This window comes from Saccopteryx leptura, chromosome 6 (genome assembly GCF_036850995.1).
Source record: "Saccopteryx leptura isolate mSacLep1 chromosome 6, mSacLep1_pri_phased_curated, whole genome shotgun sequence".
Taxonomy (NCBI): Eukaryota; Metazoa; Chordata; class Mammalia; order Chiroptera; family Emballonuridae; genus Saccopteryx; species Saccopteryx leptura.
This window is the reverse complement of record NC_089508.1, coordinates 130,147,781-130,166,646: the sequence shown is the minus strand read 5'-3', so window position 1 is coordinate 130,166,646 and position 18,866 is coordinate 130,147,781. Positions and strand designations below refer to the sequence as shown.

The following is an 18,866-nucleotide window of genomic DNA, read 5'->3' as shown; positions in this document are numbered from 1 at the left end:
GTGCTGGGGAGACGAGGCTTTCAGGCGTGTTCTTGCAGTGTCTGACGTGAGCTGCCTTAAGGGGATGCTCCAGATAAACAAGAGAACTATGGGTGTGCAAAGAGAAAACTGAGGCACAGCATATATAATTCCATCAATATAAACCTCTTGATTAAGCCTCATATTAGAAAAAAAAATCCAGCTAATTAATGGAAAACAAACAGACCTGAGATTTTCCAATGTGATCTTTGCTGAGGAGAGCTCGATTTCCCTAACTTGGGAACCTTACAAAGTCAAAGGCAAAAAAATGATTTTTGTCATAGAAATGAGTCAAAGGCTCATTCATTTGAACATGTTCTTCATATCTACCGTGTATTTTAAATAAGGTGCTAGGTTAGCAGGCACACAATGGAGGGGCAAGCCGAAACTCTGCCAAGGAAAGCAGCCCAGATAGAATTGTCTGAGATGCAGTGACCAGAGCACTCCTAGTGTGTGAAGAACGATGACATCAGCTGATTCCCAGCAGAATCATCATAAGTCCTGATTTCAGCAGGCTGGTAAGGCAGTCAGGTGTGCCACATAAATAATTAGCAATAATTCTAGATATTTGGAGTTAAACATAAGAAATATGGGAAAAATGTTGAAGGTCGGATCTAAAACAATGTCCTATCATTTCTTTGGGAAATCATTTTCAGTGGCTGACACCCTATAAATTCAGTTTGGGTCAGTGGTAGGATTCAGCCAGTTTGCACGGGTTCAGCAGAATCAATACCTAGGTTTTTGTTGAGGTTGGCAAATAGGTTGTTAAAATGGCACTTGTAATCAGGGTTCTAAGGTGGGCACCTGGGCAGCCACCCTGTAATGCTGGTGGTGGAGGCCAGGCAGGTTCACACTGGATTTGGGCAGATGGTAGAAAAACTGCGGAGCCAGAAAGTGTTGGGCCATTCGTTTAATAGAGTCTCACAATGGCAGACAAGCACACAGGCAGGAGAAACTGCCTCTCAGGCAAACAAATAGCAAGATGGCCCCTCACAGTGGCGGGCGGGCAATCTGCACATCCACAATCCCCAATCTTTCTTGAGCTCAATCGCCCATAGTCTTATATAGACTATGCACACGTGCCTCTGCCACGTACTCACACACTAATCAAGCAAAGTGCTTGCAGCTAGTACACCAACGAGCAAGCCTAACACAGCTGCCCCACATTCTCAACTGTGGGAATCACAAATTTACATTCCTTACTCTTTTTTAATGTTCATTTGTGCAACAGCATATTCTAAGAGCCCATAGTAATGTGCAATCGGTCCATAGGTGAAAAAAATTAGATGGAGTTAGGCTTGTAATATTTATTTATTTATTTCATAAAAATCATTATACCTTTGATAAAATATTACATTTTAATTCCCTCGCTGTAATGCCAGTGGCCAAGGCCAGGCAGGTCCACAATGATTTTGGGCAGACAGTAGAGAAACTACGGAGCTGGAAAATGTTGGGCCATTCTGTTTAATAAAGTCTCACAATGGCAAGACAAGTACACAGGCAGGGGAAATCGCTTCTCAGGCAAACAAACAGCAAGAATGGCCCCTCACATTGGGGGGCAGGCAACCTGCCATCCACAATCCCCCATCTCTCTAGAGCACATGCACCCATAGCCTTATATAGGCCACACACACGTGCCTCTGCCAAGTGCTTACCACTAATTAAGCAAAGTGCTTGCAGCTGGTACAGCAGTGAGCAAGCCTGACACAGCTGCCCCACACTCATGTTTGTTACTTCAGTAAACAAACATATTATAAAGAGAAAAGGTGTCAAACAACCAGGGGGTGACAACTTGTATTGTTTTTTTGTCAGGTATTATTTAGTATTTTTTTCATTAATATTTTAAAACTCGGCCCTGGCCGGTTTGGCTCAGTAGTAGAGCATCGGCCTGGCGTGCAGGAGTCCCAGGTTCGATTCCCGGCCAGGGCACACAGGAGAAGCACCCATCTGCTCTCCTTCCCCTCTCCTTCCTCTCTGTCTCTCTCTTCCCCTCCCGCAGCCAAGGCTCCATTGGAGCAAAGTTGGCTCGGGCGCTGAGAATGGCTCTATGGCCTCTGCCTCAGGTGTTAGAATGGCTCTGGTTGCAACAGAGCGATGCCCCAGATGGGCAGAGCATCACCCCCTGGTGGGCATGCCGGGTGGATCCCAGTCAGGCGCATGCAGGAGTCTGTCTGACTGCCTCCTCATTTCCAACCAGAAAAATACAGAGAAGGAAAAACAAACAAACAAACAAACAAAACAAAAAAAAACCTCTTTCTTATAATTGTGGGGCAGTGGTATTAGGCTTGCTCATGGGGTTATGGGCTGCAAGCACTTTGCTTGATTAATGCGTGAGCACGTGGCAGAGGCACGTGTGCGTGTCCTATATAAGGCTATGGGTGCATATGCTCTAGAGAGATGGGGGATTGTGGATGCGTGGATTGCCTGCCCACCACTGTGAGGGACCATTTTTGCTGTATGTTTGCCTGGGAGGCGGTTTCCCTACCTGTGTGCTTGTCCTCCGTTGTGAGACTTTATTGAATGAAATGGCCCAACGCTTTTCTGGCTCTGCAGTTTCTCTACCGTCTGCTTCAATCCAATGTGGACCTGCCTGGCCTTGGGCACTGGCATTATAATAATCTAGTTTTGTGTACCTATTTTATTGTTCTTATATAAGTATTAAATGCATGAAATAATAAACTACCTTTCAGTATATCATTTTTTTATACTTAAAATGGTCATTAGGGCAAAGACATGTTGTTATTTGAATCCCACCATTGGTTTGGGGTGTTACAGATCCTGCGTGTTCTGTCATCTCATACCACTGTTATAGTGAAACGCTCATTCTCTAAGGCCACCTCTTGGAATTTGTCAGCTGCATAAAGGTAGCATGACCTTTGTGCCCAGAGACACAAGACACATCCCCGAAAGCTACTGATTCCCTTAAAGCAGCTCAACCCAACAGGATGCTCTGTGACAATAAAAATGTTCTCTATCTGCATCTCCGATATAGCAGCTACCAACCACACAAAGCTACTGAAATGCTGCTAATGAGTCTAAGAAACTGAATTTTTACTTATATTTTAATAAGTGTAAATGTCAGTAACCAGATGTGGCTCATGGTTACTAACCATATTGGATAGTACAGCTCTGGAATCTAATAATCCAGCTATAAATAAAACACAGTTTGCTTTATACTGTATATGTTAAGAATAACAACAAAAAAAGCATCTGAATTAACCCCAGAGAGTGGTCTTTAAGCAAAATGAAAAAATATTTGAGTTGGTCAGTAGCTTTTATTTATTTTTTTTATAGAGACAGAGTGAGAGTCAGAGAGAGTGATAGACAGGGACAGATAGACAGGAACAGAGAGAGAAGAGAAGCATCAATCATCAGTTTTTTGTTGTGACACCTTAGTTGTTCATTGATTGCTTTCTCATATGTGCCTTGACCGTGGGTCTCCAGCAGACCAAATGACCCCTTGCTCGAGCCAGCGACCTTGGGTCCAAGCTGGTGAGCTTTGCTCAAACCAGATGAGCCTGCGCTCAAGCTGGCGACCTCGGGGTCTTGAACCTGGGTCCTCCGCATCCCAGTCCGATGCTCTATCCACTGTGCCACCGCCTGGTCAGGCTGGTCAGTAGCTTTTTGGAGGAATTGCCAAATCACAGCAGCTTTTGTTAAGCTGAGTTGGATACAGGATTCCCCTTTTGCTTAGCTGAGACCTCTCCTTTCATCCCTTTCTGTAGTCCTGCAAGAGGTTCCAACAACCAGATCACCTATAGCCAAACACAATACTAGTCCAGCCCTACGTGGCAGCCTGCAGAACGGATGTTCTAAACCAGTGGTCTCCAATCCCCGGGCCACGGACTGGTACCGGTCTGTGAACCATTTGGTATTGGTCCGCAGAGAAAGAATAAATAACTTACATTATTTCCGTTTTATTTATATTTAAGTCTGAACGATGTTTTATTTTAAAAAAATGACCAGATTCCCTCTGTTACATCCATCTAAGACTCACTCTTGACGCTTGTCTCAGTCACATGATACATTTATCCGTCCCACCCTAAAGGTCGGTCCATGAAAATATTTTCTGACATTAAACTGGTCCGTGACCCAAAAAAGGTTGGGGACTACTGTTCTAAACCACAGCCCTGGGCATACCCAGCCAAGATGGCAGACTAAGGAAACGTGCTCACTGCCTCCCATGACCACATCAACATTACACCTGAATTACAGAACAACCATTCTCGAGAATCACCTGAAGACAAGCTGAACAGAATTATAACTAAGGCTATAAGAAAGAAGCCTTATCAAGACTGGTGGGAGGTCCCACACCCACGTGTGGTGGTTAGGAATCGAGAGGGGCATCTCAGCTGTGGAGGTCCCAGCTCAACACCGGGGTCCCCAGCCTGGAGCACCAGAGCCAGAAACAGGAGTCTCTGAAACATCTGGCTGTGTAAATCAGCGGCGACTCAGTTAAGGTAAGAAGTGGGGCTGTTGTAGACCTAGCATCATCTTAAAGAGCCTGAGACTCACAAACATTTGTCCTCAGCTCCAGTGAAGGGACAGCCTACAAAAGTGCAGGGAGGAGCTGAGTTACTTGGCTTCAGGGCAAGGGTTGAAGAGGCAGCTCTCTACAGGACTGAGGGCTGAAAGGTGCCATTAGGCCTCTGTTGAGGCCTCCTCCCACCCAGCCGGCATGTGCAGGTGGGCACAATCTAAACTCTACATTAAATGGCTAACACTAAGCCCCACCCTGAGGCACCTTTCCACTCAACAAGGCACGGGCCCAAAGCTCTTTCAGCAGCTGTTTCTCCCAATGGGCTGGCCTTGGCCCATGCTGCAGACTTCCCTAAAATCTCTCACAGATCCACAAATGCCAAATAAGCAGTGGATGACTTTGGTGTGCCCTGTACTTCTTGCTGAGTGGCCTACACCCAGCTCTAGGGACAGCTGGTGTTGGCCTCTTCAAGGTGTCTCCAAGTCCATCACAGGTGACTACCAACCACAGATCACTTTGTAGCTCCTACCAGGTGGCCCTAGGCTGGGCACAGGAAGCAACTGACCTGGGTCTGCACTACACCCCACCCAAAAGGCTTCAGAATGAACATACTTGGTGGTTTTAGACCACACCAGAAAACTACCCAATTAGCTCCACAAACGCCATACCCAAAGTGTGAACTCAGCAGGCATCAAACCTCACACTAATAAACCCTGCTATGTGGGGTCAGCTCCTGTACAACTTACCTGCTGCAGTCACAACCAGTCCTCCCAGCCAGAGCCTGAGGGTCAGTCCCAACCACTGACATGCTCAGAGCAATCAAGGCTCAACTACAACAAGACAGTGCACACAAACCACACATGGGACACTCTTGGAGCAACCAGCTCAGATGCCCAGGAAGATTACACCACTGGTCCCCATCGGAAACCTACTACATAAGGCCACTGTACCTACACTGGGAGATAGCAGATCAACCTAATACACAGAAAGACAGAGAGGCAGCTAAAGTGAGGAGACAAAGAAACATTCCCAAGTAAAAGAACAGGAGAAATCTCCAGAAAAAGAACTAAATTACCTGGATAAAAGCAATCTATTATATATAGACTTCAAAACACTGCTTGTAAGGATGCTCAAGGAACACAGGGAAAAAATAGATGAACTAAGTGAGAACTTACAAAAAGAGACAGAAATCATAAAAAAGAACCAGTCAGAAATAAATAATACAATTAACTGAAATGAAGAAACAACAGTAGATTAGATGAAGCAGAGGATCAAATCAGTAATTTGGAAGACAGGTAGTGGAAAACATCTGATCAGAGCAGCAAAAAAAAAAAAAAAAAAAAAAAAGAAATTAAAAATGGAGAATAGTTTAAGGGACTGCTGGAACAACATCATAGGGATACCACAGAGAGATGAGAGAACAAGGAATGGAAAACCCATTTGAAGAAATAATTAGGCCCTGGCTGGGTGACTCAGTGGTAGAGTATTGGCCCAGTGTGTGGAAGTCCTGGCTTTGATTCCTGGTCAGGGAACACAGGTGAAGTGACCATCTGCTTCTCCACCCTCCCCCTTCTCTCTCTCCTCTCTCTTCTCCTCCCACAGCCATAACTCAAACAGTTTAAGCAAACTGGCCCCAGGTGCTGAGGATGGCTTGGTGGCCTTGCCTCAGGTGCTAAGATAGCTTGGTTGCTGAGCAATGGAGCAGCGGCCCCAGATGGGCAGAGCATTGCTTGATAGGGGGCTTGCCAGGTGGATCCCAGTTGGGGCCCATGCAGGAATCTGTCTCTGGCTCCCTGCCTCTCAAAAAAAAAAAAAAAAAAAAAAAAAGAAAGAAATAATGAATGAATGAAAACTTCCCTAACCCAGTGAAGAAATTAGACGTACAAGTGCAGGAACTGCAGAGTCCCAAACAAGATGAACCCAAAAAGGCCCACACCAAGACACATCATAATCAAAATGCTAAAGGTTAAATGCAAAGAGAGATTTTTTTTTAAACAGAGAGAGAGAGAGAGAGAGACAGGAAGAGAGAGAGATGAGAAGCATCAATTCTTTGTTGCAGCACCTTAGTTGTTCATCATTTGCTTTCTCATATGTGCCTTGACCAGAGGGCTACAGCAGAGTGAGTGACCCCTTGCTCAAGCCAGCAAATTTTGGGCTCAAACCAGCAACCATGGAGTCATGTCTATGATCCCACACTCTAACCAGCGACCCAGCGCTCAAGCTTGTGAGCCCGGGCTCAAGTCAGATGAATCTGTGCTCAAGGCAGTGACCTTAGGGTTTCAAACCTGAGTCCTCTGTATCCCAGTCTGATGCTCTACCCACTGCACCACCGCCTGATCAGGCCAAAGAGAGACTCTTAAAAGCAACAAGAGAATAGCATCTCATCACCTACAAGGGAGCTCCCGTAAGGCTGTTAGCTCATTTCTTAACAGAAATTTTCAGGCCAGAGGAGTCTGGCACAAAATGTTCATTAACATAGGTACTAAACTTATGTCTAATTGTTTTCAGTGTATAGGTCTTTCACAATTCATTAAGTTTATTCCTATTTTATTCTTTTTGTTGCAATTGCGAAGGGAATTGCTTTTTTAAAAGAATTTCTTTTTCTGAAATTGTATTGTTAGTATATAATAAGAACACAGTAGATTTTGGTACATTCATTTTATATCCTGCAACTTTGTTGTATTTGTTTATTGTTTCTAATGTTGGTTTTGTTTTTGTTTTTTGTTTTGTGGAGCCCTTAGGAATTTCTACTAAAGAATCCTGTTGTTTGAAAAAAAGTAACAATTCTACCTCTTCATTTGCAATTTGGATGACTTTTAATTCTTTCTCTTGCCTGATTGCTCTTTCTATAACTTCCAGCACTATGTTGAATAATAGTGGTGAGGAAAAGGTTTCAGGTTTTTCTTTTTTGTTTGTTTGTTGGTTTGTTTTTACCACCGAGTATGATATTAGCTGAGAGTTTGTCATACATAGCCTTTATTATGTTGAGGTACTTTTCTTCTATTCTCATTGAGTGTTTTAACCATGAATGGATGTTGTATCTTGTCAAATGCTTTTTTCTGCATCTACTGATACATGATTTTATCCTTTATTTTGTTAATATAATGTATCACATTTAGCAATTTGTGAACATTGAACCATCCTTATACCCCTGAAATGAACCTCACTTGATGTATTATCTTTTTAATGTACTGTTGTATTTGATATAATAGAATTTTGTTTAGGATTTTTGCATCCATATTTTTCAGTAATATCAGTCTGTAATATTCTTTTTGTTGCTGTTGCCAGGTTTTGGTATAAGTGTAATGAGAGCCTAATAAAATGAGTTAGCAAGTATTGTCTCTTCAATTTTTCGGAAGAGTTTAAAAAGAATAGGCATTAAATCTTCTGTTGGAAGAATTCACTAGTGAAGCCATCCGGTACTGGACTTTTTCGTTTTGGAAAGTATTTGATGATTGTTACGATTTCTTACCTTGGATTCATCTGTTTAGATTTTCCAGTTCTTAGTGATGAAGTCTAGGAAGAGTATATATTTCTAAGAACTTGTCCATTTCATTTAGGTTATTGAATTTTGTGGTGTATGCTCTACCATGATATTTTTGTATAGTCCTTTGTATTTCTGTGGTAACTTCTCTTTCATTTCTGATTTTTTTATTTGAGACCTTTTACTTTATTCCTTAGTGAGTCTAGCCAGGTTTGTCAATTTTATTAATATTTCTCAAAGAACCAGCTCTTTGTTGCACTGATTTAATCTATTGTCTTTTCATTCTCTAGAGCAGTGGTTCTCAACCTGTGGGTCGCGACCCCGGCGGGGGTCGAACGACCAAAACACAGGGGTTGCCTAAAGCCATCGGACTAGAGTCTAGATCACTCCATTCTTCTCCAATTTTTATTTAATTAAAATTTTTTTTTAATTGATTCTAGTGAGAGAGGGAGGGAGGGAGGGGAAGAGGGATGGAGAGGGAGAAAGAGAGAGAGACAGGAACATCAATCTGCTCCTGTATGTGCCCTAACTGGGGATTGAACCAGTAACCACTGCACTTCAGGACAATGCTCCAACAAACTGATGGCTATTTGATTAACTTTAACTTCCTTCCTTCCACTGTCTATGGGTTTTATTTTCCCTTATCTTTCTAGTTTTTTAAGGTATAATGCAAGGTTGTTTATTTGGGATTTTCTTTGTTTTGAAATAGGCCTATAATGATATAAACTTCCACCTTATTATCCCTTTTGCTGTATCCCAGAAGTTTTGATGTCATATTGTCACTTGCATTTGTCTCTATGTATTTTTTTATTTCTCCTTTCATTTCTTCTTTGATGTTTTTTATTAGTAATGTTTTCCATTCTGTACAGATCAGTGGATTTTCCTGCTTTCTTTTTGCAGTTGATTTCCATTTCAAAGCACTGTGGTCAAATAATATGCTTGTATGACTTCAATCTTCCGAAATTTGTTGAGGCCAGCCATGTGTCCCAACATATGATCTATCCTTGAGAATATTCCATGTGCACTAAAGAAAAATGTATAATTTGGTGTTCTGGGATGAAAGATTCTGTAAATGTCGATTATGCCTATTTGGTCTAATGTGTCATTTTGCTGCAGATTTTCTATTTGGATGGTCTATCCATAGCCCTCATTGGGTATTTAGGTCCAGTATTACAACTGCGCTTTTGTCCGTTTCATAGTTGCTTTATATGCATAGTGAGGCAAAAAAAGGTTCACAGTTGTTCGTCTGAGAAATAATACAATAACAAATAATAATACAAAAATGAACTCTGTGTTTCACATATTCACAACTGAAAATATACTTTTGCCCCATCCTATATTTGGAGCTCTCTGCTTGGGTGAAAATATGTTGATAAGTGTTATGTTCTTGATGTATTATCTCCTTTATCACTAGAAAACGTCTGTATTGACCCTGGCCAGTGGCTTAGTGGATAGAGAATCAGTCTGGTGTATGGACATATCAGGTTTGATTCCTAGTCAAGGCACACAAAAGAAGAAACCATCTACTTCTCCACCCATCCCCTCTTCTCTCCCTTTCCCCCTTCCACAGCCAATGGCTGGATTGGTTTGACTATGGCCCTTGGCACTGAGGATGGCTCAGCTGGTCTGAGCATCATCTCCAAAAGTTGCTAGGTGGTTCCTGGTTGGGGCATATGTGGAGTCTGCTTCACAATCTACTCTGTTCTCACCCTACAAAAAAAGGAGGGGGGGATTATTCATCTTAAGTCTTTGTTACCTTTTTATTTTGAAATTTATTTTGTCAATTATAAGTATGGTTATATCCACTTTTCTCTGAATGCCATTTGCTTGAAGTATCATTTTCCACCCTTTCACTTTTAGTCTGTATTTGTCCTTGCAGCTTAGAGGTGTCTCCTGTAAGCAACACATGGTTTTGTTTTTCAATGAGGTCTGCAACTCTGTGTTTTTTTATTGATGAGTTCAGTCCATTTACATTTAAAGTGATTATTAATGTATGGAGATTTCCTATAGCCATTTTATCTTTTGTTTTCTGGTAGCTCTGTGTCTCCATTGTTTCTTTTTTCTTGAGTTTGTATTATTTTAGCTTGCTGATATTCTGTAATTTTTGCCTTATTTCCTCTTTTTATTTTTATGTATCTCAGTTCTAAATTTTGTATGTGTGTAGTTACTGTTATGCAAAGGGAAGTTTCAGTCCTTTTTCTTCTGACTACCTTTTATCTCCATTCCCCTGTGCAAATGAAACATAAACCTCCTACCTTTATATATTTTTGTTGACACAAATTACTTTTTATGCACTAAATTCATTTCTAAATTGCAGTAGATATTGTCTTCTTCTCTAATATTTTTACCTTCTTCAACCTTTATGTTATATTTAAGTGTACAACACCCTATTCTAAATTAAGAGTTGCAATTCTTGTCTGTTAGTCATCTTACTGATAGTTTTGTATATTTTTGTCTTTTTGTTTCGATAGAATAACCCCCTTCAGTATTTCTTATAATGCAGGTCTTGTGGCGGTAAATTCCTTCAACTTCTATATGTCTGGAAAATTACTTATATCTCCTTCACATCTAAAGAATAACTTTGCTGGATAAATAATTCTTTGCTGGTAATTTCTTCCTTTTAATAGTTTGAATATTTGATTCTGCTATCTCCTAACTGTTACAACTTCTGCTGAAAAAATGCAATGATAATTATTTCATTAGGATTCCCTTTACAGGCTATTTTCTTCTTTTCCCTGGCTATCTGGAGAATTATTATCATTAATATTTGACAGTATTTATATAATGTTCCCTGGAGAAGATCTTTTGGATTAAAATAGTTATGTATTCTCATTGCTTTTTGGATTCGAGGATCCAGCACTTTCCATAGGTTTGGGAAGTTCTTGTCAACTACTTATTTGAATAGGCACTCTGTTCCCCTCTCCCTCTTTCTCCCTCTGGTATACCAATTCTTCTTATAATGCTCTTTCTGATGGAGTCAGTTTTTTAAGAGTTTGTTGGGTTTTTTTAACAACTTTCAAATCTCTTCTTCCATCTGTGTCATTTCTAGATTTCTACCTTTGATATCACTAATTCTTTACTCCATCTAATATGCTCTATTTCTTTTTTTTTAAAAGATTTTATTTATTCATTATAGAGAGGGGAGAGAGAGAGAGAGAGACAGAAGGGGGGAGGAGCAGGTAGCATCAACTCCCATATGTGCCTTGACCAGGCAAGCCCAGGGTTTTGAACTGGCAACCTCAGCGTTTCCAGGTTGGTGCTTTATCCACTGCGCCACCACAGGTCAGGCTATGCTCTATTTCTTAAGCTCACTAGTTCATTCTTCATCTCTTTACTGAGTTCTTCAACTCCAGAATTCCTATTTGCCTCATTTTTTAAGTTAAAATATCTTTGGTATAGTATACTTTTTGTCAATTGATTTTATTTCGGAGTTCATTAAATTGCCTATCTAAGACTTCTTATGTTTTGCTGAATTTTCTCAGAACTAAACCTTGCATTCTCTGTCATTTAAATTACATAGTATTCCAATGTCTTTAAGTTTATTTTCTGGGGATTATTCACCTTCTTTCTGACCTGCCTTGTTACCTTTGTTATTCATGGTATTTGATGAATTATTTCTCTGCCTAGGCATTCATGGAAATAAAACGTGCTTTTAGCACTTTTCTATTCAGCAGGTAAGTAATAAGTTAGTAAGAAAAGGTCTTTCTTTTGATTTTCAGTAGGTGAAAATAAAGCACAAGTTTCTATTTCCTCTTATACTACTCCAGGGCTTCTAAAATATCTGTAGGGTGGTGGAAAATTCCCTATAATTCTTGGGGAGGTGGGTGCCTCCTTTGTGACCAAGTTGCCTCGATAAAAAGACATTTCTTAATAATAAGGGGATCAATCCAACAAGAGAAGATAACCCTTGTAAACAATTATGTACCAAATGTAAGTGTATACATACATAAAGGGAGAAATAAACAGTAATACAGTTATAGTAGGCAGCATTAACACCCAATTAATATGAATGGATAAATTATCCAAACAGAAAATCAACAAGAAAATAGCAGCCTTAAATGCCACAGTAAAGCAGATGGATATAATTCATATTTTAGAAAATTTCACCCCAAAACAGCAGAATATATATTCTTTTCAAGTGCACATAAAACATTTCCTAGCACAGACCACATGTTAGGATATAACAGGTCTCAATAAGCTTTAAGAGACTGAAATCAGATTAAGCCTGATATCCAATCACAATGGTATATAACTAGAAGTTAATTATAAGAAAATTTAGAAATATAGAAACACATGGAGGTTAAGTAACTGGCTACTAAACAATGAGGGAGCTAAGCATGAGATTAAGGAAGAAATCAAAAGATAACTTGAGACAAATGAAAATGAAAACACACTAATACAAAAAAAAATCTATGAAAGACAGTCAAAGCAGTTTTAAGAGGTAAATTTATAGCAATACAGGCCTACTTCAAGAAATAAGAGAAATTTCAAATTAACAATCTATCCTTACACCTTGAGAAACTAGCAAAGAAGATTAAGCAAAGCACAGAATGAGTGAAAAGAAAGAAATAAAAATCACAGCAGAAATAAACAAAAGTGTCTAAAAAAAGTACAGAAAAGATGAATAAAACCAGAAGCTGGTTCTTTGAAAAGATAAACAAGATTTAAAAACCTTTAACTGGACTCATCAAGAAAAAAAGAAAAATGACCATATTAAATAAAATTAAAAATGAAAGAGAAGTGACAACTGACACCACAAAACACAAAGAATTATTTTTAAAAAGTACTACAAACAATGTGCCAACACTTTGGACAATCTGGAAAAAAGGTTTAAATTCCTAAAAAAAAATACAATCTCTCATGATTGAATCAATAGACAGAAAATTTAAACAGATTGACTTCAATCAAAATTGAAGCTGTAATAAAAAATCTCTCAACAAACAAAAGTCCTGGGTTCACAGGTAAATTTTACCAAAATTTCAAATAAGAATGAATACCTATTTTTATGAAAGCATTCCAAAAAATTGAACTGCAGGAAGGCTCCTGACCTCATTTTACAAGGGCATCATTAATTACCTTGATTCCAAAATTAGACAAAAACATATTAGCAAACCAGATGCAGCAATACATTAAAAAAAATCACACACCATGATCAAGAGAGATTTACTCTTCGGACATAAGGTTAGTTCACTACCTACAAATCAATTAACGTGATTCACCATATAAAGTACATGAAGGATAAAAATCATATGATCATACCCATAGACGCAGAAAAAGGCATCTGATAGAACCCAACACCAATTATGACAAGAAAAAAAAACCTCTCAGCACCATGGGAATAGAGGGAACATATTCAACATAATAAAGGCCATATATGAGAAACCCACAGCTAACATCCAACTTACCAGGGAAAATCTAAAAGCATTTCCTTAGGATCAGGAAAAAGATAGGGATGTGTACTTCCACTTTTATTCAACACAGTACTGGAAGTCTTAGCCACAGCAACCAGACAAGAAATATACATAAAAGGCATCCAAATTGGCCCTGGCTGGTTGGCGCTGTGGTAGAGTGTTGACCCGGTGTGTGGATGTCCCAGATTTGATTCCTGGTCAGGGCACACAGGAGAAGCGACCACCTGCTTTTCCACCGCTCTTTCTTCTTTCTTTCTCTCTCTCTCTCCTCCATGTCCCGCAGCCATGGCTCAATTGGCTTGAGCATGTTGACCCCAGGTGCTGAGGATAGTTCTGTGGCCTCCACCTCAGGTGCTAAAAATAGCTCAGTTGCTGAGCAATGAAGCAATGCTCCAGATGGGCAAAGCATCGCCCCAGAGGGGGCTTGCTGGGTGGATGTCGATTGGGGTGCATGCAAGAATCTGTCTCTCTGCCTCCCTTGCTCTCACTTAGGTAAAAATAAAAATACCCATCCAAACTGGAAAGAAAAAAGTAAACTTGTCAGTATTTGCAGATGACATGATGCTACATATAGAGTCCTAAAGACTGAACCATAAAACTATTAGAACTGATAAATATACAAAATTAATATTCAGAATTTTTATATGCTAATAAACTATCAGAAAGAGAAACTAAGAAGACAATCTCATTTATAATTATGTCAAAAAAATAAAATACCTAGGAATAAATTTAACCAAGGAGGTAAAATACCTATAGTGAGAAAATTATAAGATATTTAAGAAAGTACAAATAAATAGAAGTATTTACCAGCGGATGAGTAGGAAGAATTAACAGTGTTCAATTGTCCATACTACCCAAAGCAACATGCAGATTCAATGCTATCCCTATCAAAATACCACTAGTGTGTTTCACAGACCTAGAATAAACACTCCCCTGTAGCTTGAAATTCTTGACATTCTCTAACTCTCCAGTTCTCATTTTTGCCACGCCAAACGGCATGTGCTACTCACCTGCACAAGCTGTCTGGCACCCCCTTCTTGTTCTCTGGTTGGAATACTCCACCTTCCTTTTTAGCTAGCTCAGTTCAGAAATTATCTCCAGGAAGGACTCTTTTGACACCATCTATGTATATAGGAAACCTTCCATGCATATTTCTGTCACTATTTTTATCATATTATACTAACTTCATTTCCAAGTTTACCTCTTGCACTCCAGGGAAGTCCCTCAAGGCAGGAACTGTCAGACCCTTAGAACATGGCACAAGACTTGAGGCAGTAGGTATTTAGGGCATGCCAAGTAAACACCAAGACTTTTTATGATGTGAGTCAAAATTTATAACTTGATTGTCCAACTTCTGCTCCCTGGAGCAGTATAAACCATCTTTCCAGGGAAATATGGTGTTTGGCTACTGGATGAAGAGACAAAGTTTAAATACCACTTTTATGACATTGGCACTTACCTAAGTTGCTGTATGTTGCACTACAGGGATTCAGATCTATAGGATCTAAAACGTTTTCTTTTTCCTCTGCCCTTTCCAGTTCAGGTGGGGGCAGTACTGGTGCGCAGCCTCCACCATCTTGCTTCACAGTTCTTGGGTCCCAAAGAGAAAAATCCTCTGTTACTTCATGGGTCACCTGGCTGGAACAAATCAGACCACTGTCACGCTGGTGTTTAAAGATCTTGCTAAAATTTAGATTTATGGATGGCATATACTTGCCATAGATGTAAATAACTGGCCCTATAATCCAAGAATGGGTCATAAGACACAACAAATGCTGGTCTGCATGTAAGACAGCCTTGATGTGGGCTGACATCTCTATCTGAATCACACATACTGAGAATTCAGTCTGGTACAGGAGGTATGGCAGGCTCAGAGGACACTGGAGAACAGCAGGGAAAGACTGAAACATTATTTTTTAAGTGGGAGGTGGTGATGGTGGTGGTGCAGGGAATGGAATACTTAACTAGTTAAAGACAGATATATTCAAGTATTTAGCATATTTACTATACCATACTGCTATAACACTATAGTAAATATCAACTACTTTACTCTTCAGTATTTATTTAGTGTATAGTATTTACTGCACACTAAAATATCTGCTAAGCATTTAGTAAAGGATCAGAAATAAAGTTGAGATTAGACTAAATAAAAAAATGTTAAGCCGTTGTTTTAGTAGGTAAACTGACGCAGGAAGGTCTTGTTGCCAGTACAGAAGATCAACCTTTTTTATATGCATACAACAGGCGAGACAAATGAAAAACAGAGTTCTACATTCTAGTTATCCTTTTTCATTCAAATGAATCTGAACCTCCCTATTGGCCACATACCAGAACATGGTCACCCATAATGCATTATGTTCCCAATCTTGTTTCACTTCTCTGCCTGCTTATTTGCCTACAGCTCTTTCCTCTAATCTTCCCCACTCCTTACCCCACCTGAACTGTCAATTCGGTTGTTTCAAAGCATAAGAGGACAGAATGGTCATTAAATATTTGTGGAGAATACTGGCTTAGTTAGAAAATCGCATTGGGCCGATCAATGAAATAAACTCAAAATCAGGCATCTTGAATGGTTTCTGGGTCCACTGAAAGTGTTCCTAGACTGTTAAATATGCACCAGCACTGGTTTTTTATTTTCTTTAATGCAAAGAGAAAGAAGGAAAGGAAACATACACTATTACATGTTATTTCTGGAGTTTCAACTGGTGGTGAGGAATGGTGACATGGACAAGTGTCTTTACAGGAGGTGCTCTGTTTGATCACGTGTTATCTGAACATCTGTCACCTGTGTATCTGACAGAGAAGGAGCACCTTCTTATCCATCTTTCATCACAGCAATGATGCATGTACCTGAACAGAAAAATAATCCTGCTGGTTATACAACTTCAAAAATATTCCTTCAGAGCTGGCAGAGCCAGATGTCTTGCTACAGTGGAGTGAGCAATAAGCTGGAGGTTCCATTATGGGATGTGGCTCTGGGGACAGTGATGAAGTGGGCAGGGACCACTCCTCCAGCAGCCAACAAGGAGATGTGCACACAGGAAACTCACATGCTGCCTGATGGGCTGCCCTTGGGTCATCAGCCCCAAAGCAGGGCTCTGTCCTAACATGAAGCATCCTAATAGGGTAACGAGGATGCGCCACTTCTATACGCCAGCAAAGAGAAAGTGAAGCGACAGGTCCAAGACCCTCTTAGACCACTTAGTATCAAGACAATCAATCACTGAGTAGTTATTAATGTGCTTCAGGAGAGGAAAGATAATCTTTAACGGCAAAGGTTAATATAAGCTATTTCTGATTTCAAAGCTATATAAAAATACATAAAATATATTAAATACAGTGGTACCTTGAGATACAAACAGACTAACATATGAATTTTTTAAGATATGAGCTGTGACTCGGTCCATATTTTTGTTCAAGATCTGAGTGAAATTCCGAGATATAAGTCATGATTTGGGAAGCTGCCACTAGTTGGCGCATTGGCGCATGGGTCCAGTATTGGCAGTTTGATATACGAGTTGACTGACTTATGAGCTCAGTTACAGAACGAATTAAATTCGTATCTCAAGGTACCACTGTATACATATGAAATATATATTTAAAATACACACACACACACATTTTTTTAAGTGAGAGGAGGGGAGGCAGAGAGACAGACTCCTGCATGCACCCCGACCAGGATCCACCTGGCAAGCCCACTTAGGGGGCGATGCTCTGCCCATCTGGGGCCTTTGCTCCGTTGCAACCAAAGCCATTTTTCAGCACCTGAGGCGGAGGCCATGGAGCCATCCTCATTTTGCCCAGGGCCAACTCGCTCCAATCAAGCCATGGCTGCAGGAGAGGGAAAGGGAGAGAGAGAGAGAGAGAAGCGAGAGGGGGAGGGATGGAGAAGTACATGGTCACTTCTGTGTACCCTGACCAGGAATCAAACCCAGGACATCCACATGCCAGGCCAAGGCTCTACCACGGAGCCAATTGGCTAAGGCCATATTTTTTAATATGTAAAATATATTTTTTTAAATATATACTTTAAACACATAAAATATATATCATATATAAAATATATTTAAAATATCAGTCCCCTTTTAAGAAAAAAAAAATTAAACTTCCAGACATTCTGTTCCTATTCAAGCCAACTTGAGAGGTCTCTAAAAAGCTATTCTTAAGCCCCTAATCTTTGCAGCCTTGCTCTCTCTTGTTCTCCCTCTCCCACTCTCATCATCACTAAAAGAAGGCTCTCTTTTCCATTAGTCAAAAAGGCTTGGTGGAGGTGGGTTCAGAAACCATGATCTACCCTCACTTGTTTGTCCCCTGCCCAGGAAATGGGCTGACAGCCTCACCTACTGGGAAAAACAATCTGTGAGGAGTTCTCTGGGCCTGTTCCCACATACATGAATCACACAGCTCTGCACTAAGGGCCTCTCAACACAAAATGTGGATGCTAAACACCAAGAAATATTAAAGATTCACCTACTGTACCCGCTCACACAACTCCCCATTAAAGGAAATCCTGTGCAGCCTTCGGGGGTTTGGTGACCATACTTGGAAGCTCTGACGAACCACAACCCCACTGATCTCTGGAGGTCTAAGAGCTGAGCAAGACACCTGTGACTCAGGTTCCGCATCTGTCACCCTCTGCACCTAGACCTTTGCCTCAGGGGTGTGGTCTGGGAAACAGGCCAGTTACCTCAGGGGAGCCAAGCTGAGTAAAAGCTAGTTTTATTAACTCTTTGAGCACCAGGGCAGCCCAACCTCTATTCTACATAAATATCAGTCTTCATAAACCCATTTAAAATACGTGGACTAGTATACTGAATCACCAGTTACAGAAACTGTCAACTATAAAGCAACTCTATAGAGAGAACTGACGAAAGTGAAATCCCGTGAACTTGCAAGTGGAGCATCTACAGTTACACCTTGTCTTAGAATCTATAACATGTACCAATGATACTATGGTCACGTCTTGGGGGAAGAACAGTTCTCTGTATGACTGAAATGGCAACAGAGAGAGAGGGGAAAAGGAGAGCTTTTTGAGAGGTCAGGTTCAGGTGTGGTCATATGCTGCGACTAGACAAGGAAAAGGAACTGAGAACATCAGAAAAGGATGGCTCACCACATCTGAGGAGGCGAGTGCAAAGGTATCCCAGCCCACACTTTTCACCTATTGGAGGGGGGAATTCCCTTTCTCTATCTCTAACTACAGGACCCCCCACCAAGTATGACATTTCTTAATCCTGTCTTAATTTTAGGTCATCCACTTGATTTTGCTACACTTTCCAATTACTGACATCCTCAGAAAAGTGTTTGACTACTGAGCACTATCTTAGTGTCTCCAATTTTCCACTCACCTTTCTACAGTCTTTAACTGAAAACTTTAAACTTCTTATCCATAACTGAGAGATGAAGAGTTCTTGTAACACACAGCTTTTACTGCTGTGAATAAAGCAGCTAGATCTTGGCATGGAGAAGACTG

At 40.4% G+C, this 18,866-nt stretch overlaps 1 protein-coding gene across 9 annotated transcripts in view; it reads right to left on the bottom strand.

Annotated features, from left to right (window-relative positions):
• The window catches only part of PEAK1 (pseudopodium enriched atypical kinase 1), a 264,660-nt gene that overhangs the window by 35,898 nt on the left and 209,896 nt on the right, over positions 1-18,866 (bottom strand). For all 9 annotated transcript variants that reach the window (XM_066342890.1, XM_066342885.1, XM_066342894.1 and 6 more), the window contains one exon: positions 14,853-15,031. In XM_066342890.1, the coding sequence (XP_066198987.1) occupies positions 14,853-15,031 (179 nt within the window). The remainder of the gene's footprint in view (positions 1-14,852; positions 15,032-18,866) is intronic.